The sequence below is a fragment of the Branchiostoma lanceolatum genome, chromosome 16, assembly GCF_035083965.1.
Source record: "Branchiostoma lanceolatum isolate klBraLanc5 chromosome 16, klBraLanc5.hap2, whole genome shotgun sequence".
In the NCBI taxonomy this organism is placed as follows: Eukaryota; Metazoa; Chordata; class Leptocardii; order Amphioxiformes; family Branchiostomatidae; genus Branchiostoma; species Branchiostoma lanceolatum.
In genome coordinates, this window is record NC_089737.1 from 12,137,088 (window position 1) to 12,162,267 (window position 25,180).

Genomic DNA, 25,180 nt, shown 5'->3' on the forward strand with positions numbered 1-25,180 from the left:
TAGAAGCTTTTAGAGATTCTTCAAACCTTAAGGGATTTTTCTGGTATACAAGCCTGGGTATACATGTGATACTATACATTGTATTTGCTGTTAGTGTATACGTTTTTGTATTCATGCAACAGACTGCGATCTATAATGTATAGATCTTATATGCTTCGGGTAGTTTCAATCAGACAGAATTTCCCCTGAGCGCCATTACAGTTTTTTTGAGGATGAACTCAGTAATGAAATTGTGTAGCGAATATTTCATGTGCTTCATGGTAACAGTTTGTTGTACAAAAACATGGAGGTTGGTTTATAGCAGGGAGTTTTGCAGCATGAACAGTTCTTGTATTACAACCGTCAACCCAAGCTGAAATGTTGCCTATTTCTGTATATGTGCGTTTTTACACCCGCGATCCTTTAGAATTCAACCAATTTAGTCAAATCTGTTGGTGTTTTAGTACCTCTTTAAGTAATCGGAACTATATGACGTTATAGTGATATTTTGTAGAAGATTTCAGCTTCAAGTGTTCACGGACATATTAGACTCAAATCTCAAAAGTTTCAAATAATAATCAACGTGTTCAAACAGAAAACATTGATACGGTCTCAAGACAAAATCTTAAGATCCAATCATACTGAAACGCTGTGATTTATATCAACTTACACACTCCATAAAATGCTGAATTCTTAGCTTCCTCTAAAACATTCTTTGATTTTGTCAGAATTATTCTCACATAGCTTGAGACAGACACACACGAAAAATGAGCAGTCGAGATTTTCCACTTGACCGGTGTCACATTCAATTTGCTGGCTCGTTAATTCAGTACTTCAAATCGCTTCCTTGAAAATCCCTCGACGACAACTCATTGTCCATTCGCGTGCAAAAGACAGCTAGCGTACTCCTGACGTGAATGAGCTATTTCCATCGCTTGCAAATAAGTCAATCATAATCTTTGCCGCAATCCGTTATTTCAGTAAACTTAAACATGAACGAACTGACCAACAATAACTTCGCCCCCCTCTGACTCAACGCAAAGTTGATTTCCTGACCTTTCATGACCTTTGCTCGCAGATTGATACAACGCCATGAAATATTCAAAGATCTTTTGTAGTCGTGATAACATTTTTGTGCAGATAGAATACATGTCCTTATTGTCTGTGACAGCCCGCACGGTGGATGGATTGATTGCCATTGTTTGTGCTGTTTGCTATACAACCTCGGTAACAGAGGAACGAGATTTTTTTTCTGGAAGCATAACTCGGAATGGGGGGAAGGGGCAATCATTCCTTTTAAACTCCCCATATTGAATCCAGTACCATCAAAAATAAAGAATGAGTATCGTAATGCATGACCATGTATACGCCAAATAACATTTTCTCAAGCAATAAGATACGCCAAACAACAGTTACTCAAGCAGCTGGTTATACTTTTGGTTTCCAAAATCATATCGAGTTGCTTGAGTAACTGTTATTTGGCGTATCGTATTGCCTGGATGTCTAACCTTTATCAACGTATGGCCATGTATGTTACAAGATTGTCAATTGGGGCTTGAGTATGCTCTGGCATTGCAAGGTGTAATTCAAATTACTTATCGGTCACAAACTGAATTTGAAGAAACAAATTTGTCTTTTTCTGTTTCTTTGAATCTAGCTATGAAAATTTCACTGGGATCAGAAATATGCTTCTTGGTTGCCATTGCATATTGGACGTCAATTATTCCTTTCTGTCAATATCTCTCACTTCTTCTTTTTTCAGATATAGTCATAGGAAACAGGTCTACAATGATTTTCCACGGCATAATTTTCCACGCGAACGCACAATCATTTTGTCTTTGTCATAGCTATCACTCATTCACATTCATTACATTTACTAGTACATTAACCATAGATCACACCTTCCTTGATATTCAAACAGTGTAGCAATTGCTTTTATCATTATCATGTGTGACATTTTTGTGGAATTGAAATATTATTAGACTAGTTCATCAAAGAGATTGAAGTGCAGTAGACATTGCTATGTTAGATGAAGTGTTACAGTAGCAGTTGCTTTAATCATGATCTATCATTGTTATGTGTGAAATTTTCATTGAATTGATAGATTATTAGACTATAGCAAGTTCATCAAACAAACATTGAAATGCAGTAGGCATTGCTAGATAGGTGGACGATGACTGCCTTTTGCGAAGCCTCCTTTTTTCATTAAGAAAACGCCACCTATCAAGTTGCCACAATAAAGATACAGTATCGTAAAGTATAGTACAGTCAATACAGTATACAAGCCACACCTGCGTATAACATGGTAACAGTTTGATATCTCATATCATATCCGCACTATACATGTGTCAAATTAAATCTTATGTATCAATGACAATGGATCACGCATATACAGGAACGACAGCTGATAGTATACTTGATTCGCTAATTTACTTCTGTCTGAAATGTAATGTTTATGTTATGTTATCCAGGTGATGAGGATGGGGTGTCGTTGTGAGGAGGTTTGGAGGATATTATCCTGGTACCGATAGCACAACGGCTGACGTCACCGACAACGGGACGGCTGACGTCACCGATAGCGGGACGGCTGACGTCACCGATAGCGGGACGGCTCCTGACGTCACCGATACCGGGGCGGCTCCTGTCGTCATGAAGACGTGTTGTGGGTGCTGTAGCCTCTACACAGGCGTCATCATCACGGCTATATACTTCATGGTACTGTAACGGTCATATCATGATTTGTTAGCATATGGGGACGTATGCTGAAAGGGGAGGGGATAGTGAACGGCCGTGACCTGTTAGACACAATAAAGCTACGACCACAGTTGCTATTAGCCTCTACCAGGCTCCAGAGGCGGCTGGAAAGAGTAGAAATTGGCCGAATAGACATAAAAACATTCAAGAGGAGTTAGTCTGCTATTGGACCCTCCCTCCGTAACCGACTCCCTTAGCATACTATTCACTCTATTTGGCCAATTTCCATCCGCAGAGCCTGGTAAAGGGTATAGTTTCTATCGATCCAGGCTTGGTGTGTGTTGTCTTGTATATAATCCTACCTAATACGATATAGACCATGTACAACACGTAGATAGAGACAATCCTTCAATTGTTATACTTCTCAAATGTTATAGTACGTTGAACTTGGGGAGGGGGCTGTTGATGTTTCATTCTTTAGATATACGCACTCTTTCAAAGTGTTGTTTGGCTCTTGAAGTGCATCGATTTATATGTACTTTATATGTACTTTATATATTCATATGTACTTAGGGGCAGCAAGTTATATCCTTCCTGATTCCGTAGCCAGATTTTGTAGGTATACAAGAGGGGCTTCTAGCCTTTCCCTCATAGTTATATACCAAAAGCCCGAATGTACATTGACTTTCTCCAACTCTATCGTCCGCAGGTTTTCAACGCTGGCGTTGCATTCTGGGAGTGGACAAATATAAACAGATTACGAGAACTTAACTCCACTGCCAATGAAGACTGTGAGTGAAGCATTTATTCTTCTGTGTTTATTACTACTTCAACCGTTTTGATTGTCTTAAAAGTCTATGCCAAATGGAATATGCACGAAATTGATCGTGATGTGTATTTAAGTTAATGCCTACATTTTTATCCTATATACTTTGAATGGCGCACGATTTTACGACGTCAATATGTACATCAAAGCTTTAATAACTTGTTCTTTCTGTCTGTCCGTCTGAGTGTTTTACCAGTGCAAGTACTAGTGTACGATACAAAACTTGCCCAGCCAAGCGAAAGAAATTTAGGTTTTATCTGCAATTGCCGACCATGAAAAGTCTGTGTTAGTATGCTTGTGAAGAAAAATGTTTAAAAAGAAATACCAATTTGTCTGTTATTTGAATCTGTAGAAACAAGTGTAAATGTGAAATACTTCTTTATTTCTTTATTTCTTAATTTGAATTTACCACATGGAAAAACAAGTGGAAGGGAGGACAAAACAGGTGTATCAACACCTTTACAAGTTGTCCTCCCAAACCTGAAATGATAATAGAAAACAATACGAAACCAAATCAAACAATAAACATTAGACATCAAAAGTCAGTAAACATGAATATACAATTCGGTAACAATTATACACAGAATTGATTATATACAAAATTATCAAATATCATTATATACAGAGTAAAAAGCTAATTATAATACTAATGTAGCCTTAAAGCAGTGCATGTGGCACACCCACAAGATGTGGACCAAGAGCAGGGGAGTGTGTGAAAATATAGACGATATGTTTCATCACTGCATTTTTTCTTTCTTTCAGTAATCACACCTTCCATCTATGGCATGTACTGTGAGATCGCAGTACTCGGAGTAGTGGGACTCTTATCAATCGTGCTTCTCTTCACTAATATATTGGTGAGTTGCTGTCAACTATTATACATAGCACAATTGCGATTAGAAATCTGATGGCTGGAATATGTTTTATGTGCATGACTGCATGTATTTGATTAGATAATTTGGGTCTACACTCCAATTATTTTGTACATATTCGTTTTGTTCAACCACCACTGAAACAGGAAGATCATGAAGTGCAAGAATCTGCTTGCAATTGCTGAAACGTATTGTATACATCATGGAACCTAAATTCCCCAACCGGTTGAAAAAAAGCCACATATACCTATTATTTTAGATTCACCAAAGCCGTCATTAAGCCAATCGTATATTTGACATATGGTGCAATCACACACACGCACACAAACAAACAAATAAAACAAACTGATAGAAGCTGACTAACATCTGTTTTCCACCCCATGTTTTAGAACAAGCGAGGCGCCATGTTCCTGTGGATTTTCGGCGTCTCTGTACAGATTATAGTGGAATTCTGGCTGGTGACCATCATGTACGTCTTCTTTCTGGAGAGGGTAAGTGTGAAACAAGCCATTCTTCCTAATAGGAACGTTACGTTTATGATGTTAGGTATACTGCATATTGTAGCCATTGGAATCATTGGCGAGTTTATAGCGACATCAAGCGGTTCCGATTGGTACTGCAGCTCGGTGGGACGCTTTGCTAGGATCTCCAACGAGGTTGAAAATAGAATTTTAACCTCCTTGGTGTATCTATTATAATGTTATTTTCATCGTCTACGTAGTACAGGATGGTGGATGGAAAGAAGTTCTATCTTCTCTGAAACTCAACATGCACTGCCCTGTACAATTTGTATCCTGCATCAAGATATGATTTGAAAATTGCGGCCGCTTATTGTTCCGAAATGAGTGTGGCTATGCCATAGAATATGTCAAAATATGGGTTGCAATGGGGCACAATCGTCGATTCTGTCAGTAGAGATCCCGATAGGAGTCTGTACATTTTTCTGTTCTTGTGGACATTGAATTAAAAGACAGAACTTTTTAACTTTGATTCATGTCACTTAAGATCAATAGATTGACTTGAAACTCAGGACCATCCTAACACCTAGCATCATGATCGCGATCTCTGTCGAAAGAAACTCTGATCGGGATCTCTATAAAACCGGCGATACTGCCAGATCGCATTTTCTACCCAGACACAATATATGTAGTTGGGATCGTACATTAGTTTATGGGTAACTCATGGTAAATGCTTCATGTTACTTTTCCCATTATACACGCTGCTTAAGGACAACTTAGCTAAACGTGTAGAGGAGACAGGCTACGACAACTGCCTGTCACTCCAGGTAACCATAGCAACGTGACGTGTGCGTGCGTTCGTACATAATATACGAAATGGAACGAAATGGAATGAAACGAATTGGAGAGAAAATTGTAATGATTTTCTGTCGACATATTCTGCAATGCACGGCTATGTTCGAACGTTCAAGTTGAGATCTATGACTTACTTGTGAGACAGTTGCTTTAGACAGTTGATGTATCTATAAGACGAAAGGTATGGTGAAACAACAGCTTTGTTGTACAATTCTCTCTCCAGACGGTAGACTGGAAACCGATCCCGCTTGTAGACAACAAGATTCTGTCCTTCATCGGCGGTGGGTTCGCCCGTGGGATTCTTCTCGTTATCAAGGTACGTGTGATACATTTGTTGTAGTACAGTATCTACCATAATTGCCAGGAGAGTTTTGCCATTATAGGTTTTCATCTGCAGGCGAGGATGAAATGTTAACCTTCCCTTGGGCCGACTCTCCTGACCAATTATTCAACCTTTTTTGTCGAATTCTACGATCCGTACACCCGTAGGGAGACTACCATGACAGAACCTGAAAATACTGCAGGGGGCCCAAAATCGACATGTCTCTATGGGACCTCAATAACCCCCCCCCCCCTCCACTAGGGTAGAGACCTCGCTGTGTCATTAGACTTGACTCCAGACTAGACTATACAGGCTTTTTATATGACGCCAGTTACGCCATGTTGGACTGGCGTACGTCTGTTAAACACATCAGCATGCTGCTGTTGTAATGCAATTATCCACCAACATGAATGGTCACCGGGGGATTCAAATTATAACTTCAACAACGCCAATGAAAAACCCCTATAATACTGACGTATATGATACTCGTTTTGCTCCAGTGTTACTGTCTCTTGTGTGTGTCGTGGCGAACGGGGGAGCTGAAGAGAAGACAGAAATACCTGGAGGAAAACCAGATACACTTCAGACCGGTAATTCATCCATTTTTGCCAAACCGTTTCTCCCCAGTTTTTAACTACAACTGTTAAATACCTGTTCTGAAAGAGCAATCTTGAACACAATGATGTTGAAACAAACAGGCAACAAAAGTAAGACCGAAATCGCCAATGGAGCTACATATTTCATAACAGAAAAAAAATGAAAGACATAGAATGACGAATGGAACCAATTACGAAGTGAAATGATATAAGAAATTCTATCTCTTGCAATATTTGGATAGAGTGTAAACGTTGTTATTCTAAATCTGGATCTAATGCTAACATCTAAGATTTAAGATTATGATACAATTGTAATTCTAAAGGTTTTTTTGTCGTCATATCAGGGTGGCGGTGACCCCTACACTGACCCGTACATCTACAGAGGCAACGCACCTCCCAACTACGCCCCTCCCGGCCGTCCTGGGTACTTCAACTCACGACCTCCACCGTACGTTACAAGTTCTATATCTCACTACACGAGATCTGATTTTAAACACATGCGAAGCATCTGTTGAATATTTCTGATTCCATACAGGGCTAGCTTATGCTAGGGTCACATTTCAAATCCGGGGCCCGGTCGGGCAGTCGTTGGGAACGAAAAGTATGATATAAAAGACAATAAAAACTTAAAACGTACCAAAAAGAATCCAAGACCAAAGCTTGTACATATTCATTGATGTACACTTAAATTTTTCGTTTTCGCCTGGCATTAGCATGACAACTAGAAATAGCTTCAATGTGACTTGCAATGTGCCTGCAACGTCGATCCTTTCTGTTCTCTGGTTTATGTTTCCGTCCAATGAAAGCAATACGTTGCTTTGTACCTTTCATTGTTATCATTAAGTGTCTGGTTCATATATCCTGAATCGTATATCTTTGTCTAAAACAACTTGCGCCATATGCTTTTATTATGGATTGAGTTGATATATCACAGTCACCCGCCAATAGCAGAAGGAGACTTTTCTTGGTTATCATATTAGTTGCCATGGTTTGGAAACAAACCTTCAACATTTCAATCATAAACATCCACCTTATCTTTCTAATCCAGGAGTATCGATGAAGAGTCGCCTCCATCCTTCACCAGCGGCTCGGAAATCAAGATTCCACGCCCGAAAGTCTACCGGTGACGTTTGCTACCATTTTGATGACGTTTACCACAGTTTTGATGACGTACGAACTAACGTTACAGATGATGCCAGGTCTCCAAATACATCTGTTAGCTCTTCTGTAAGAGAGTCTCCAACTGACCTCCAGCTCTTGGTCCATTATACAAGAATCAAGACCTTGTCATCTTCATGAAACAATGCAATGAAACTAATTCCTGAATATAGGATACAGGATTAATTGTGAAACAAGATAAAGATCTGATATACGCATCATATATGCATCATATAAAACAAATCAGGAAAGTTTAAGGTATCGGAAATACAGATTGGTCGAGGAATGTCCTTATCACGATGCGTCCAAATGTCACAGTTTCCAGAAAGAGAAGTGTGTAATGTATTAAAGATGATCGACAAAATGTATACAACTTCCTCACAACGTTAACTTCTATAGTGTCACTCACATGTACAGATGAACCACAAAGATATTGGTGAAACAATGTAGCATTGGAAGAATATATTGCTACATGATACCTCTTATAATGTTGTTCTGTGTACATACAATACATAGGAATTGTGTAAATGTAGACACACATGTTACTAGCAAAATTATAGATCAAACGGTTGACAGTTTGTTTCATGTAAGTGTAGGTACAATAGAAAATTGAACGAAATACACGTTAATATAAGTCTTACAGAAACGGATTGGAAATTGAAGCATGCCATGTACGATATGTGATCTTGTGACAGGGAAATTTTGACCCCAACGACTTGTTCTTCTCTTCCCAAATTTGTATGCAGTTGTATGTATTTGATTGATTAATTTCGACTACATTTGAAATATGGATTTTTATGAATTGAAATAGCATACCTAGAGCAAGAAAGAAAGAAGAAAATGTTTGTTACTTCGTGTATCACTACCAAGACCGTGTTAGAATAGTCATGTTAATGTGTATATTGTGTGTGATATGATGACGTGTTTTAGAATGTTGTTAGATAATGAGATATTGTCATTTATGTTTGTAATGTAAAATAATGTATTGTCTTGAATTGTACTGTACAGTGTTCGGTCAAAACCAAAGTCTTAGTCTATCACACAATTATCAAGGAATGTTTGTGCAATAAAACAAGTGACGTATCAAAGTTCTTATCGTTTCATTCATGACAAGTCTGTACCATATGAATTATCAATATCAGCAATTCATCATTTTCTTTTTTTGCTATAAAACAGACATTTCCGACTTTTGATAAGTGTCAGCTCAAAGTGAGCTAGCAACCCCTTGCAAAACGTACGACATTTCAAGAACTACCATTGACGAAGTCCTAATTTTGATCGGCAAAATATTCATTTTGATAAAAGTACCAATTCATGAATATTTTAGTAGAAGATGAATGTACAAAATTTTTATTTCGAAACATTTCCAATATACACTATAACTATACCTCATCAACGAGTTTACATGTACACTTTAACGGCCGGTCACGACAACAACCTTGCCTCGTTAATATGTCATTTCCGCCAACGTAACTTTCGGACGCGTTCTAACATTCTATTGTAGAAACAACGTACTTTCGAACGCATTCTAACATTCTATGATAGAGATAACGTACTTTCGAACGCCGCTAGTCAAAGTGACCTTGAGTTCGAAACGTGTTGACAAGCAGTTTTTTTGTGAACTCCTTCTCTATTTTGTTGTTTCAATCAATGTAATAGATATGTGGTAACTTGAGTAATGCTAAAACTATCAGAGCAGGATATTCTGTAAAATGGTTGCTTGTCAATATTCTGGAAAAACTGCGACATTATCAGGAAGATCAGGAATGCTAGGAATTGCCGACCTTTGACACGACGGAACTCCAAACCAGACATCGGTGGGGGTGGTGACCTGGATAGTCGTCTCCGACATAGAAGACTCTGGACGTCTTAAAGGTGTGTCTTAAAGATACGCTATGTTAAAGAGGTAGACAAGGGTACTCTCCTAGTTGTTGAGTGTGTGTATACGTAAGTTTTTAGTTGGCGGAGTAAAACATGGCACTTGGCCCTCCGACGGCTGTGGATAGATCAAGTCAAATCTTGGATAACGGTCAGGGTAGAGGTCATCTTTGTGTTATTTTGTATCGTTTCTTTCTTATGTACTATTGAGCGTAGATATCCTTAGTCCTCCTTAGACCAATCACCTTAATTTGGTGAGAATAGTTCCGTTATTTCACCGACAAACAAGGCTCGTGGCAAACTTTCTACATCTGGAGCAGATTATAGTGTTAGATTTTCATACCCATTCTGGTGCAGTTCACGTCAGCTTCGATAGTTGGCGCCCCAGGAAATGATATTGTCGGTCCTCTGCGACTAGTAGTTTTCAAATTGTGAATGACTTTTGCATGTCTTGTCGATTTATTTTTACCATATACACTTACTAGTAGGAGGAGGGCTAGCAACCCCTCCTTATAAAAGATATACCCTGCTACTGTAGCGGCAAGGAAACCTGCTGCCCTGTGTGCTAAAAGGCACTGCAAGGGTCTGAACAGACGAACAAACGAACGAACGAGACACTGTTCTTACATTACTTTCGCTGACGCTACCCTACCTTGCACACTTTGTTTCCGTAGGCCTGGACAGTATATCATTAATATTACGACCCCTACTTTTTCACTTAAGGGCCAATAAAGTTATTTTGCTCTTTTCCAAAAGAACGTTTAATTCATACAGTCTACGGAGGTCGATATTTTGTAACAATATAAGAACTTTTCATACTAGTTTTTTGCTCATTTCCTTCTTTGTGTTGTAGAAAACAATATGGAGTCAACAGTCGTTATTAAAGAGGAGAAGCAAGACATACACGACACGTATGAATGTATTCTTCCGATAAGCGACAGTGTTGACTATACTCCCGTACCTTCCTGCAACGGACATCATGCCCTGTCAACATACGTGTCCACTAAGACTGAAAATAGCGAAGAGGAACTTTCCCCGATACCTTCGTGGTTAGCAAGCGAGACGATTGAGCCAGCGATTACTACGGAGGATGGCACCCAGTCTTCGATACCTCTACACGACCGAACGTTACATAGTCCTGCCTTAGATGGCTCGGAGCACACGGAGGAACACCCGGGTACCGCGTTACGTCATTTCCGGATAGAAGAAGATGACCAAGAAGAGGGAGGAGGACAGGAGATGGGAAAATGTAATGATGAGGATGAAAAGGAGAAGGAGAAAGAACACACCTGTCCACAATGTCAGTACACCACCGATCTTCAGTCCAACATGTCACGTCACATCAAGGAAAGCCATGAGAACAGAAGGTATCCGTGTCCGCAATGTGATCACGTATCGAAGCGGGCACATCATCTAAAGAGACATCTTCTGGCAAGACACACCGAAAAGGAAAAGCGGCCGAACAAAGATCCCAGTCAGCCCATGCCTTTTAACTGTGATGCTTGCGACTATGGCACTGAAGTAAGGCACCGGTTGGTGGAACACATGCGGACTCATACGGGAGAGAGGCCGTATAAGTGTCCGCATTGCGACGCGACTTGGCCAAGGAAGCTGGCGCTCGACCATCATCTAGCGCGGGCCCACACCGGCGAGCGTCCGTTCATGTGCGGGGAGTGTGGGTACAGCACGGTACACAGGGGGCATTTGGTCCAGCACATGAGAACACACACAGGTAAAATGCATGCTGCCGCATACCAAGACAGATATTCAATATGATCCTGCCCTGTTCATATATCTGCCTATGTAGGCTAATTTATATACAACTCTATGCAAAAACGAGACATTGTTTTACGTTCCTGACACAGAATGCTGTTATCGACATCACTACACTGTATACGGCTTAGCCATTAGCATTCATATCACTAGTTAGATCGATTGTTATTCATGTTATAAATTCGTTCTTTCAATTGTTAAATATTAGAAATAGTCGATTGTTATGTATCTACAAATTGCCATACATTGTACCCGTTACAATTGTCGCGCAATTAATGTATTCCTTATTGTTTTACAGGACAACGGCCCTACAAATGCACGGAGTGCGACTACACTGCAAACAGGAAACATCACATCGACATCCACATGGTGAAACATACAGACAGCCAGCCCTTTACCTGTGAGCTGTGCGAGTTTAAAACCAAGTACAAGACGAGTCTCAGGCAGCATAGGCGTGTCCACATGGACCCTAAGCCACCCGGACGGTTTAGGTGCGAATTGTGCGATTTTTCTGGAGACCGGATCCAGTTCTTACAACACCACATGGAGCGGAAACATGGTTCTGTACAAGGACAGGAGACATCAGCTTAGTTCGTACGTTTTCTTATGCGAACTGACAGAAGAGACTGGGAAGCTATAATAGCTTTGGATACCATACCAGTCTAAAGAGGACCTGCCGGACCAGTTTCTCCGGAACGCCGTCCCGACCATATCTGCCGCCACGTAGCCTCCTTTGCAGGCTTCCCGGGCGGCGCCAGCGTTTATTTTGGGGGGAGCGCTGATTCGCGATTTTCAACTTATCGGGACCGTATCTGCTTGGGGGACCGTATCTGCTTGGGGTCCGTAACCGCCGCTATGGGAACGGCGGTTACGGGCGCCAAGCAGATTCGATATCCCAAGCAGATACGGTCCCGATAAGTTGAAAATCGCGTATCAGCGCCCCCCCCCCCCCCAAAAAAATAAACACTTGGGGGAAGCCTGCAAAGTAGGCTGGCCGTCACGCCCGTCTCTACTCAAGCACGGATTTCCCACGCTTAATCCCTCAGCACTGCTCTCCAAGCAGAGGTTGGCGGCAGAAGATTGTGACCTTTTTATCACATGCCCCGTTTTCTGTCGGCACTCTCCACCAATTGGTGGACAGAAAACGGACAGAAAAGTGCCGACAGAAAAAGGGGCATGTGATAAAATGGTCACAATCTTCTCCACCAACCTCTGCTTGGAACGTACTCAGCTCATGTCAACAAGGAAATGCAAAGTTGAATCGTCATAATACATAAAACTAATGACATTTCTTTAGATGCCTTTTAGAGATCTAGATTGGCAAACTTTTCTCCAAGCATCTTCGATCAAAGGTATTGTTTCTTTCATTTATACTCTATGAATATGAACAATATTTACTCCTCCATACCACTTGGGCTTCCATGTCTAAAATGTAACGCTAAGGTAAACGTCCATCAAAAAGGCAGTCGACACATGTTTTCGCCACTCATCATCACTTTATTAACTGCAATTGCACGTTATTCAAGCAACATCCTTAGACAGAGAAAACTGCAGGAGTAAGAAGTTACGTGTTTACATTGAGATTTGTGCATGTACGACGGCAAAAAATGTTTAAAAATCATTTCATTAACACTTGATATGGCAATTTGGTATGGTGATGTTCCAAAGGAATTTTACTGTCCAAAAATGTTAAATGTGTTCGCGGGATCGTGTCGGGTGATGATTGGTTGATGCTTGTCACGTGATGCAGTGTTAGCACTTTGGCGTCAGGGATGGTGGCTTCAGACGGCATCTGTGATGAAAACAAGCACACACGTTAGGGATAGTTAAATAGATAGAACTAGCTCGTCCCCCACCCCAGCCTCTTGTAAGGATGGCGTGTGAAAAATCATAATCTGACCGTCCATGTATCATCTATTTCGCTTACGTAAAAGCTGAGTTTGTAAGGTGTGGGGGGTAGCAGTAGGAAAGGGGGGGGGGTGCTCGCAATTACAGTACTCGCAATTAAACTTGCGATTTTACCTCTCAGTTGATAGTATAAAGCAAGTACATTCCAGCCTCTTGCTAGTGTGGCGTGGACAGTCCATGTAGCTCGTATACAAAAGTAACGGTCTCCTCTATCAGCACTGGAAATCCAGTGCTGAAGTGGCCCTCAGCACTGGATTTCCAGTGCTGAAAAATGTTCAGCACTGGAAATCCAGTGCTGACGCAGCCTCAGCACTGGAAAACATCCCCTCAGCACTGGAAACCGAGTGCTGAGACTACGGTCAGCTCTGGAAATCCAGTGCTGACGAATATTCCGCACTGGAAATCGAGTGCTGACGAATATTCCGCACTGGAAATCCAGTGCTGAGGCCGCGATTTAATAGCAGTGTTAAGAAATGTATGAACTGAGCCGCGTTTTTACGATTATACTTGTACTGAAACGTCTTGAATTACGTTACTACCTTTTCTTAACAAGTATATGTATCCACTGCCGTACATTGAGCCGTAAATTACTCATTCTCGCCCCTCGCGCGTCTTTCATACCACTTGTATTCACAGTATTCTGTGTCCTGCCAAAGGTCAAATACGTTACGTCATTGGCAGATACCATTTTAGTAGGGACAAGGGGCTCACTTGTGTCGCTGTACACTAAGTCTTTCGAACACACACACACAAACACAAACTAACAACAAAAACAACAAGAGCAGCATATTAAGCATGTATATTTGTCGACATCTAAGTTTCACACGATTGTAAAAATGACAGCCTTCTTAATGTTTTCTATTTTCATTTCAGAGATATTCACGATTGGCAAACTGATGTACTTGAAGGAAGATAACTACTACAAATTGTTATACAACTAGGGTTCATTCGTTAAATACCTAATAGTACAAGACGTAATTAGAAAAGATAAGATGCATGAAACGGAGTTCATTCGTCAAAAGCCCAATAGTACAAAATGTAATCCTGAGGAAATAATAAAATTTCAGCGACACTCGGGAGGTAGAAGCCCCCTGAATGCTGACTATCATGCACCACCGACCCTTTTCAGAGCCACCAAAACGATTCCCGAAAGGGCTATATCTGTCACAAATACACACATAATAAAGTTGGCCACAGAGGGCTATATCACATTGCACCTACACCATTTGATAATTTAATAACTGCAGCACTGGAAGTACAGTGCTAAAAAAAATCAGCACTAGTTTTCCAGTGCTGAAGTGTCCCGAGCACTGGCAAATCCAGGTTCCAGTGCTGAAAAAAAGTCAGCACTGGAAATCCAGTGCTCAAAAAACTTCAGCACTGGTTTTCCAGTGCTGAAGTTCTCCTCCGCACTGGTAAATCCAGTGCGGAACCCGTTACTTTTGTATATCAGCACTGGTTACCCAGTGCTGATTGACCTTTGGCGACCTTTGACCTAGTCCGCTGCCGGTGCGTCGGCAGTTCAGCACTGGTAAACCGAGTGCTGAGAGCAGTTCCGCACTGGAAAACGAGTGCTGAGAGAAGTTCCGCACTGGAAAACCAGTGCTGATCCTGGGTTCAGCACTGGAAAACTAGTGCTGAAGGGCTTCAGCACTGGAACAAGGCCCGTTCAGCACTGGAAATCCAGTGCTGAACATTTTTCAGCACTGGAAATCCAGTGCTGAGGCCGACTCGGTCATTGGATTCAGCACTGGAACACCAGTGCGGAGGCCGTTACTTTTGTATACTTGCGTCCATGTACCATCTATTTCGCTTTATTCTCCAAGCAGAGGTTTCGGTCGAGTGGGATAGGGGTGTCCGGGATTTTTAACGTTTCTTTCCCTTCGCACCTAGTTAAAACTCGGCCGCAATGTGTCAGAGTGATTATATTTAAAAGGATTGAAGCGTTCCGTTCTGTCGCATAGGTAGAGGGAGAGAAACGTTAAAAACCCAGGACACTCCTACCTACCACTCGACCGAAACCTCTGCTTTGAGAATAATTTTGCTTACGTCAAAGCTGAGTTTGTACGGGGTGGGGTGGGGGGTAGCAGCAGTAGGAAAGGGGGGGGGGGGGGCTCCCAATTAAAGTACTAACAATTAAAGCTGCGATTTTACCTCTCAGTTGATAGTATAAAGTACATGCCCGAGGGCAAATAGCAAGTACAAACAACAAATGTAATAAGGATCAATAATTTTATTTATATTTATTTGTTCGGCTGCGTACAATGTACAGCAGCCAAGGCTGCCCGACTAGCTATTGCTATTACAAGGGGCCAGCCTTGCTGCAAAAGTACATGGTAAAATACAGTTACATTAGTTAAAAATAAAACATACACATATACAATCCTACAATCATTATACAATAACATTCTATACCACTATAAAATCTAAAAGGGAGAAAATACAGATACGGATTGCACATTGGAGTAATAGCTACTTCGTACTAGACCGGGGAGATTTAAAAGGAGAAGGGGTCCCCCAGTGACTTCCATGCCATAGTTTTGAAAGCAGAGAGTGAGGGGGCAGTCCGTGTGTCGGATGGAAGGGAGTTCCACAGTTGGGTGGCTCTGTAGAAAAAGGCCCTCTGGGTTCTCACACTTTTTGGTATTTGCAAAGAGAGATTGTTACCGTTTCTTAGGGAGTATCTAGAATCAATGGATGATGATCTGGTAGATGGCAGAAGACCCTGTAAGTGAGGTGGACAACGTCCGTTGAACAGTTTGTAGAGAGTAGTCACTGTGTGAAGCTAGCTTGCGGCGAAAGACGAGCGACGGAAGAGAAAGCTGCGAGTAGACGGTGCGGTAAAAGGATCAATAAAACAATATTAAAGGCTACATCCAGTATCATGCTACATTTCAAAATCTATACGATGCTAGTTTTGTTAGGTTTGACTTCTTCCTTTGAGCCAGTGGAGGACAAATTTACACACTTCTTTTATAATTTGTGGTTGTTTTGATTTCAACGAGTTGTCTTCTCATGATCATGGTCAGGACTAGTGGGGATTCAAACCCGGGACCGCTGGGTTCTGGGCCAAACACCCTGACGTTACGCCACACGACCCCACGAGATGCAGTTTGCCACGTTAGGAACAATGGGGGAATTACTTTTATACCGCTTGAAGAAGTCGACTCCGCACAGGCTCCTGATGTGGTTAACTGTATCTATCAGCTCGCCAACTCCTCTATTTTGCCGAGTTCTACTCTTTCCAGCCACATCTGGAGCCTGGTATAGGCTACGTTGATTGTGCTGATGTCGTAACCCTTAATTGTATTCCTCAGTGTACGTGCGGTCATTCAACCTGTATAGCTGCTGATGAATCCTCCTGTTAGAGGGGAGTTCTTAAGACAGGTGGGAAGATCTTGATAACCTGGTAGTTCTCTAAACAGCCACAGTTTAAACTGCTACGGTGGCGCCACCTGTGTTATTTCAAGACGTTATGTACCATGTAACCTCCATTAACATTATTCCGCCATCTTACATAAATCCGCCACTTTGAAAAACAGTGGGTTTGAGAGATCTCTAGTGCAGCACCCTCAGGTGTGCATAGTTTACATATACAGGAGTGTATTACACTCCGAGATGTTGGGTTGCAGATCTGTTTGGATGTATCTTTTAATGGTGGCGGAATTATGTACCCTGGTGGAATTATGTTGGTAGATATCATATGTTATTATCATATGTATGGGACGTATGGCCCTGTGTGTCTTCTTTTATGGGACAGGGGAGGGGGAAAGCCCGCTAACAGGGGGCAATTGACAATAATGAACTACTAGTATACAATGATGAAAGATACAAAGTAAGATTTGAAAAGTTTAACGTTGTTGAATTCTGTCTAAAAAAAATATGCATCATAAGACATCAGCATAATAAGGAGGTATTAAATACCAGGGACCTAAATACGCACATGTCAGAGTATAAGTGGTCCATTTAAGGAGGGTCAGGGGTCAAATGAAATTGTATGGGGAATGAGATCATGAATTATGCCATGCAACTTTATACACATTGTGTATTACTAGCCTCCTTCAAATATATATATTTTTCCTTTATCAGGCGGAATGAGTTTAAGATTTTTCAACAATTTTCTATATCCTGTGTGCCACACAACCAACGCTGAATATCAAAACCTGCATACTCATGTGTAACGACAAAGGTGTTTTGGACGGGTTATAAGTGGGTCAGACTTCGCAGATTTTGCAAACAGGTCAGTCTTTTTATATCTCTCACTCCAAGCGCAGAAACAAAGCAAAGAAGGATGCAAACAAACTGTTCAGTCCTATATGTTCAATGACCAAGCAGAAAATGGGCAGGCAGTTATTTTGATAAGCTACAAGTGTCTAAAACTGCTACAATAACGGTGCAGCCTGAAAATACGATTGGTACCAAGAAATAGCGAATTCAATTTAACAAAATAGCAACCAGTTGTATTTGCTAGTAAGAAGTTACCATACATCTCATTGAATTCCTGTCTATGCTGACTGTACAGTCCTCCAAATATAAGTGTTATGTTGCCCTTAACCCCGTTCAAACTATAGATATTATTCTTAAAACATTGTCTTTCGTTAATAATGAGCTGTAAATATACATTCTAAGTATCACATACTCAAGCATACACACCAGATGAGTCTAATGTTATATCGTTATCTATATGAAGAATAGTATCTATCGATATTAGACTGTTGGTCAATACTATGTTTCCCTCAACTATGCGTTTTCAGCTAGCTTGTTGTGAAGTGTTGCTGGTTCGAACTTAAAGTGATAATGTGACAACGTCACAAAATCTTAAGCGAATACTCTTACTACAAACCCCATTATGCATGTAACAACAATGCTCTACATGGTCAAGTATAGAATAATTGATATCTAGTATCATGCGTACCTCAAAACGAGCTTAAACCACTATCACCTTGCTTGTAGTACATTAATATCATTATATATCATAAAGAAGCGACTAAATATACTCTAAGATGAATCAGGCATGTCGAGTTTCACTTCTCTACTGCCATCACAGCTTCATCCGAGGGACGGCTGGAAAACACAATACTATTTGTTAACGTACAGATCAAAGACGCTACAGTTCACCCAAACTTCACATACAGTAGAAAATGTATTTCTTTCTAATTGCTGCGTTTATGAACATACATGTAAAACATTACATCGGTGTGAATGTCCTGCACTCTTACCCGATTCTTGATCAGGAACTAGCTGTACCCATTCCTGGTACGGTTCATGGCTTCCTGGATCTGCGCCTGGGTCAGGGCGACGTTATAAACCTGAAGGATGGCGGAGAGTTATAATCAACATAAAATCTACCTAAATCAAAAGTACCTCCTATCAGTAGCAGGATATGATATTCCATTTTCATATCACAAACTTAATAATCAACCTTCGCGAAGACGTATTTTCAACAAGCAGTATTCTCACCAGATTGATTCAACCGTAAAAACAATCAAACACCATCAAAGACATTCCCACGTTCGCAGACGTTTGCTCTTAAACTATGACAACCCACAAACATGGTAAGAGAAGTTTACCTGCATGTGAGCGATGCGTCCTTTGTAGGCACTGCTGTCTCCTGTAAATGGCGGACGGGCCCCCATGGACACAGGATGCTTGGTATCCAGTTCTACGTCTCCCAACTGATGCGATCCAATCTGAAGCGATAACAATATGAGCTATGGCAAGTCTTATGTAGTTCAACGTGTGGTGCTTAGGATGTAGGCTAAGCTTTACATTTGGGCCCGTGCAAGCTAAAATTCGAAAATGAATTGCAGTAATGCTCATACTTGCATACCTTGTTAGCAGCTTTGAAACAAGAAACGTTTTGGAGGTCAGACATCTCAGTGACAGTCATAGTGTTCTGCATTTTGGCGGAGTTATTTCACTATCGATAATAGTCATGCAAGATGAGATTCAAAGACACTGCACCTCTACAGCATTCCGGTAGAGCTTCTGGATGCCTGTTGTGCGATGGTAGGTAGCCGTGACGAACTGCCACTCATTCTGGTTTATACCAGGTCGACCAAGGGGTGGAGTCTTGATACTGAATAAACATGGCAATGAATTCCATTCACATTACATTCAGATATATCTTACTTATCAATGGCGTGGCCGTACATCCTTATCACCTTTTGTTGCTATCAAATATGACTATCATGTATACATAGACAAGGCGTCATCATTTGCCAAATCCTGTCCCTCCGGTATGTTCTATAAAAGGACAAGTTTATGGCATTTACATGCACACGTTACGTATTGATAGAGTTATGCAAATTAGTCCGGTGATTTACGCTATATATAGATCATTTCCGGTAGGATAAATCCAGAAGTGAACCGCCCAGCCAGAACTGCCAGCCGGTTGGTAGTTGAAGATTGGTCCGGTTCTCGTCCCCTGGGGGTAGATCCAGGCCTGGAGGGTGATGTAACTCCTGGTGTCCAGCGCTCCGTTGTTGGGGAACTCCACACGAGAGCCTGGGTACATAAATTAAACAGATCTTTCAATAAAACTATTGTCATATAAACAAGACACATTGAATCACCCAAAGCACAACTTGTGATTCGGTAATCTACTTGCGTTGTGCGTTGTGTGTTGTGCTCTGATATAATCTCCAAGCATGATCTATCGGTGGCAAGCAACATCAAAAGGGCTAGCCTGAGTGCCAGCCTTTTTAGCTTCCGTCCGCTACCCAAGATCCGCTGCGCTACCCAAGCTAAAAAGGCTGGCACTCAGGCTACAAAAGGGCCTGAAATGTATTGTATTTCACTGTGTTGTCAAAAGAAAAACGCGACCGTATGGTTGGATCCGAATGCCATTGAATGTTAGAAAAAACGTTAGCGTTCCTTACCAACGGCACCGTGGAAGTAGAAGGCTCCCCCCGTCTCTCCCCCCGGCCCCTCCGCCACACCCGTGCTGAACGTCACTCCGTCGTTACCATAGCCGCTGACGTCACGGGCGCCATGTTCTTCATTCAGCGGCCAGTAGCCGACCAGGCCGAGCTCAGGCTTCATCTGCAACAAGTAGAATACATAATTGCTTTGTGTGTGTGTGTGTGTGTGTGTGTGTGTGTGTGTGTGTGTGTGTGTGTGTGTGTGTGTGTGTGTGTGCGTGTGTGTGTCTGTGTGTGTGTGTCTGTGTGTGTGCGTGTGCGTGCGTGCGTGTGCGTGCGTGTGTGTGTGTGCGTCTGTGTGTGTGTGTGTCTGTGTGTGTGTGTGTGTGTGTGTGTGTGTGTGTGTGTGTGTGTGTGTGCGTGCAAGTATCTTCAAATGGGTAAAATGTGGTGATTGTAATACACCACTTCGTTGAGTAAAACAGATTCGTGCCGTTTACTTTTTTTAAAATTGTTTTGAAACTGACCCGTGGCCCCGGAGGCCCTGGAGTTCCAGGAGGACCTGCCGGCCCAGTTTCTCCGGAACCCCCCGGAGCGCCGTCCCGACCGGGCGGCCCATCTCTGCCGTCACGCCCGTCTCTACCGGCAGGTCCTTGTGCACAGCCTGGGATACAAACACAACGCGCCTATAGTGATGGCATTATCATAGCATATCATCATCTATGACAAACAATAATATATTCAAATTAAGACGTTCTCAAAGCAGTAACGGTCTAAAGTACCCCGATACTTGCAATAAGTCCATGCTTTATGATACAGTAGAATCCGCTTATTTGCATAACCGATTTGTCAGTGTATTTTATGCAATAATAAGGAGTAGTCCATTAACCCTAGGAGACAAAATGAGAAGCACTGAGGGGGGAGGAGGTTGTTGTGGTTACTAGGATGACACTTTGAAGAAACACACACACTTTGTGTCAATTTCACTCACTCTCAGTTATACAAAATGTAACATATTGAATTCACAAGCATGTCATCAGTTTATATGCACATGTTGAGTGCAAAGGATGGCAAATTAAGAAAAAAAATGGCAATTCTATTCTTCTGTAGAGTCGATTCCACATTACCGAGAGGGTGTTTGTTGCCTTTTGTTCTAACATTTGCAAAACCTTTGTAACAATCTAAGGGAGATAAGTGACTGTTTAGAACAATTTCCAACATTCATTTGATGTTCTAAATAGTTTTTGCTGTGTTCAAACATGTTAGACAAATTTCTAACATTACAGATGTTATTTGTATTATTTTCGAAACTGTTGGAAAATAGGTTGATCATTTATTCCTATATGTTCCAACATTATAACAACATGGTATAAACACGCAGTTTACATTACGTTTTTCGCGTCAGCGGCGAAATTTCCCGCTGTCGGGAGGCCGCTGTCGCGACGTCTCTAGACACACCGCCCGGAAATCTGACAGACACCTGCGGTGCTTGCATTTCGCCATCTTGTAGAAAGTATCGCGCGTAAGCATAACAAAAGCAAGAAACAAAATTGTATGATTGTACAACGGTAGACGGCGTCTCCCCGCCCGTATTAAACTACAATGCAAAGCCTTGTTTATGTGTAGATATTCCATGCTCATCACTCGTAAATGTAGGGAGGGGGGCACAAGTACGATAAATATATCCGCGGGGAAATGAATGCACGGCACAAAAGTCGCCGCGGATCCCGCGAATCTCTCTCTCTATATATATACCGGGGATCTAAGTAGACTTACAGTATGCTAATCAACGCGTGCTTTATGCTAATCACCGAAACCCTGACTCCCGCTGACGCGAGCCCGACGTATTCTCTTTAGACGGAGTTTGAAGTTGACGGGGACTCCCGCTGTGCTGACGGGCGACGGCTTCGAAGCTGACGGGAGAAAATTTGTTGACAGCGGGACTACGTCGACGGGAATTGTCTTTACACGGGGTTCCCGCTGTCGCCAGTGGCGCTGACGCCAGTGGCGCTGACGGCAAAATTATAATGTAAAGAGAGCCTAACTGGGTCAGTGGGATGGGAACAGGGCAATTCACACATCCCTTCAAAGTATAGGGGATTAGGCCTGGGTGCCATGCATAGACACCTCAAGACAAAGGTCTAGACGTGAAATCTAAAAATATACAGAGGCAGACAATAGAGTGCGATTAGCACCTACTTTTATGGGGGCAATAAATCAAATCTACCATTTGAAAAATGATGCAAATTGTTCCAACATGTTCAAACAGTGAAACAATCACAAAGATGTTTGAAAATTGTTCTAAATAAAGAGATATTTGTGCAATTACTTTCCAAATAGTTCCAACACATATTCATAAGTTCAAACATGTTCAAACTTTCATTCTTGATTGTTTGAACAATTTAGAACATTTTGACTGGAACAGTCTTTTACCTAAAATTGTTTGAACTCACTAGCAATATTATCTGAAAACCCTCTCGGTGACATGGAATTGACTCTATCCTATCACAGCAAATGACAATGGAGTTGCTAGAGCTTTTTCAAAACACAAAGGACAACAACAGTTCCTATGGAGTTGTCTCACCATAGAAACTATCCATACTCGATTTACATTTGAATGACATTTGCATACAATCTATAAGAGTGTATAGATGTATATGAAAGCATTCTATTAAATGATCAAAATAAGAACAAATTGAGTGGGGTATGTACTGTACAAAGGTCCTTCGTATGCGTTCAATAATGTTCAACACACTGCTAATTCACGAATGGTGGATAAGGGGTTTAAGCACAATAATATCAAATATACCTGGTTTGTCATGGTTTTAATTAAAAAAAGCCTATATCTTGACAATGAGATTTTTCACGTGTGCCGAACTGAAAGATACAGAGAGCTGCAGATCGAGAACAAACCGCAAGGTGGACTGAACTGAACTTTATTGAATCACCACCTTGCAGGCATTTAGCCTGAATTGTGTTGGTGTTTACAAACTTCGTTATCAACAATATTTAAAACTGTTATCCAATTCTGAAAACATACTTAAAATTCATATATAACAATTTTGCTTAAAATTACAAATTACAGACATTAACTATACAATAATTGCACGATGAGTTAGGCAGACGTCATACGAAAGTTGATGCATATGGGATATAGTGCGTTAATTGTGATTCAACATGGCAAGCAGAACATATTAAATTGTTCCTAATATCGTCATGTCCTAGCTATGTCCAAATGCCGTCATATCAATTCATTCTCATTCAGTTATCCTGTTTATGAACAAAGTCACTCCAAAAACATATCCTCCTTGGTGGACAGTTGCAACAATCCACATTAGAAGACATACTAGTCCGTTACACAATAGCATAAAACGTAGGAGTACACAGTAGTAGTACTACAAAGCCATCAAATGTGTCTACTGTCCCGTACTCACCTCCAACTGGCAAGGTCAATGAATTAGCTGACCTCTTGGACCTGAACCGAGGCTGCTCTACTTCGGGCAAGGCTTTGCCCTCCTCCGTACTGTTCTGTTCTGTTGCTATGGCGACGTTAGTCTGGGCGTTGGGCTGGAGGTGTTAAATCAACAGAAGCAAAAAGTTGACCAGTTTTCTTATTACTACTCTTACTAGTACTGTACAGAAGGGAATGATTCTATTAGTCTATTTGTTTATTAAGATTCTCCACACACATGTGAATGTGACAAACAAGGGAACACCGTGTGAATCCGCCATTCAGTCATTGCAGAGCGGAGTCTATGTATAAAAGGTTCAGATTGAGATGCTCGAACCAATGTTTTTGTATCCCAATCTATTAAATTATAATTTTAAACAAAAGTTTCCAATATCAGGTCTGAATCATAAATGAAATGTGACAGTTGTTTTGTCTGTTTCTTCTTGAATAAAACATTACGCAAGGACCCCTGCCCAATGTTTCCGGAATACTTGTTGCAAAATAACAGAAGTATAGGTCCCTGCTAGTAATACCTAGAGCGACTAGCAATCAGTCAATCAGGAATGTAGCCAACATAAACGTTTTGCCCAAAGGCAGAATACAGCGAGTCGGGTCATAGTTCAAATTGGAACCGTTCTTGAACAGGAAATGACCTTCATAAAAACAACCCAAATTATCTGTTGACTGTCTTGAAATTCAAAGACAACCATTGCACACTTAAACATAAATGATTAAAATCATCGTATGGTACTGTAACAGTACGTTGTGTTTTGTTGCTTATTGAAACGTAGTAACCGTACTACAAATAGTTTGAACAACTTCATACAGCAAAATGTGTCCTACCTTCGGATTCCCCTCCCACCCTGCCACATACACGCCATCTTGAATCTTGGTCTCGACCACGGCCAGTCGCTCTCTAAATGCTGTTTCGGAACTTCTGGCAGTCTTCTCCGCTTCCAGTTTGGCCTTCAGTGAGGCGAAATCAATCTTCAAAGACGTCAACTCCGCGTTAACCGTTGTGAACTTGTTGGTTACTTTATCCAACTCCGAGGTAACTTTGTTCATCTCCAAAATAACTACGACGCAGAAGACGGTGGCAAGTCCCACGGACAGGACCTGAACGAGGGAGCCAACCGACAACTGTGAACGATCCCGGCGGTAACCGGAGCATCTTTGCCCGCTGAGCTTTTCCGAGCTCATCCTTAACTTAATCATCAATTTGTACGTCAAACTTGTGAGACGTTCTTTCACACCAGTGGTTTAATCGCGGAAAGAATGCTTGTTCTAAACAGCCTTCGGTAGTGGTTAGGGTATGCCCCTCAATGTGCCCCAGTCTTTGTTTAGTGACATTAATTTTGGTTGAGCAGGTAAAAATAATGCATGTGATGAGTTACGTCATGTCATCGGTAAGATACGCTATTGGTAGGTGTGACAAAGGCCCCACCTTTTGTCGGAGTGTTCCACCAAGGCTATATGAATAGGGTAGCCCTCGATATGTTTTTCACTGATTCATTTAGTTATCAGTGAAACGATTTTTTCAGAGTTTT

At 41.4% G+C, this 25,180-nt stretch overlaps 3 protein-coding genes across 4 annotated transcripts; 2 read left to right on the forward strand and 1 right to left on the reverse strand.

Moving 5' to 3' along the window:
- The first annotated feature begins 4,238 nt into the window (after window positions 1-4,238).
- Window positions 4,239-8,848, forward strand: LOC136422262 (uncharacterized). Of its 2 annotated transcripts, XM_066409912.1 has the most exons (7): window positions 4,239-4,356; window positions 4,761-4,862; window positions 5,600-5,656; window positions 5,908-6,000; window positions 6,507-6,596; window positions 6,947-7,050; window positions 7,651-8,848. In XM_066409912.1, the coding sequence occupies exons 1-7, from the start codon at window positions 4,285-4,287 to the stop codon at window positions 7,727-7,729; spliced, it is 597 nt and encodes a 198-aa protein (XP_066266009.1). In that variant the 5' UTR covers window positions 4,239-4,284; the 3' UTR covers window positions 7,730-8,848. The 2 variants fall into 2 exon arrangements, with proteins under 2 accessions (XP_066266009.1, XP_066266011.1); XM_066409914.1 differs by lacking the exon at window positions 5,600-5,656.
- A 1,651-nt stretch (window positions 8,849-10,499) lies between these two features.
- LOC136422244 (zinc finger protein 776-like) lies at window positions 10,500-12,147 on the forward strand. The gene is made up of 2 exons (XM_066409889.1): window positions 10,500-11,370; window positions 11,710-12,147. The coding sequence occupies exons 1-2, from the start codon at window positions 10,500-10,502 to the stop codon at window positions 12,000-12,002; spliced, it is 1,164 nt and encodes a 387-aa protein (XP_066265986.1). The 3' UTR covers window positions 12,003-12,147.
- Window positions 12,148-18,556: 6,409 nt separating this feature from the next.
- LOC136422245 (uncharacterized) lies at window positions 18,557-24,911 on the reverse strand. The gene is made up of 8 exons (XM_066409890.1): window positions 24,477-24,911; window positions 23,617-23,749; window positions 20,710-20,846; window positions 20,201-20,363; window positions 19,646-19,826; window positions 19,284-19,398; window positions 18,890-19,009; window positions 18,557-18,628 (listed from the first exon to the last, which is right to left on the reverse strand). Exons 1-8 carry the CDS (start codon window positions 24,846-24,848, stop codon window positions 18,557-18,559), a joined length of 1,293 nt encoding a protein of 430 aa, XP_066265987.1. The 5' UTR covers window positions 24,849-24,911.
- Between the last annotated feature and the right edge of the window lie 269 nt (window positions 24,912-25,180).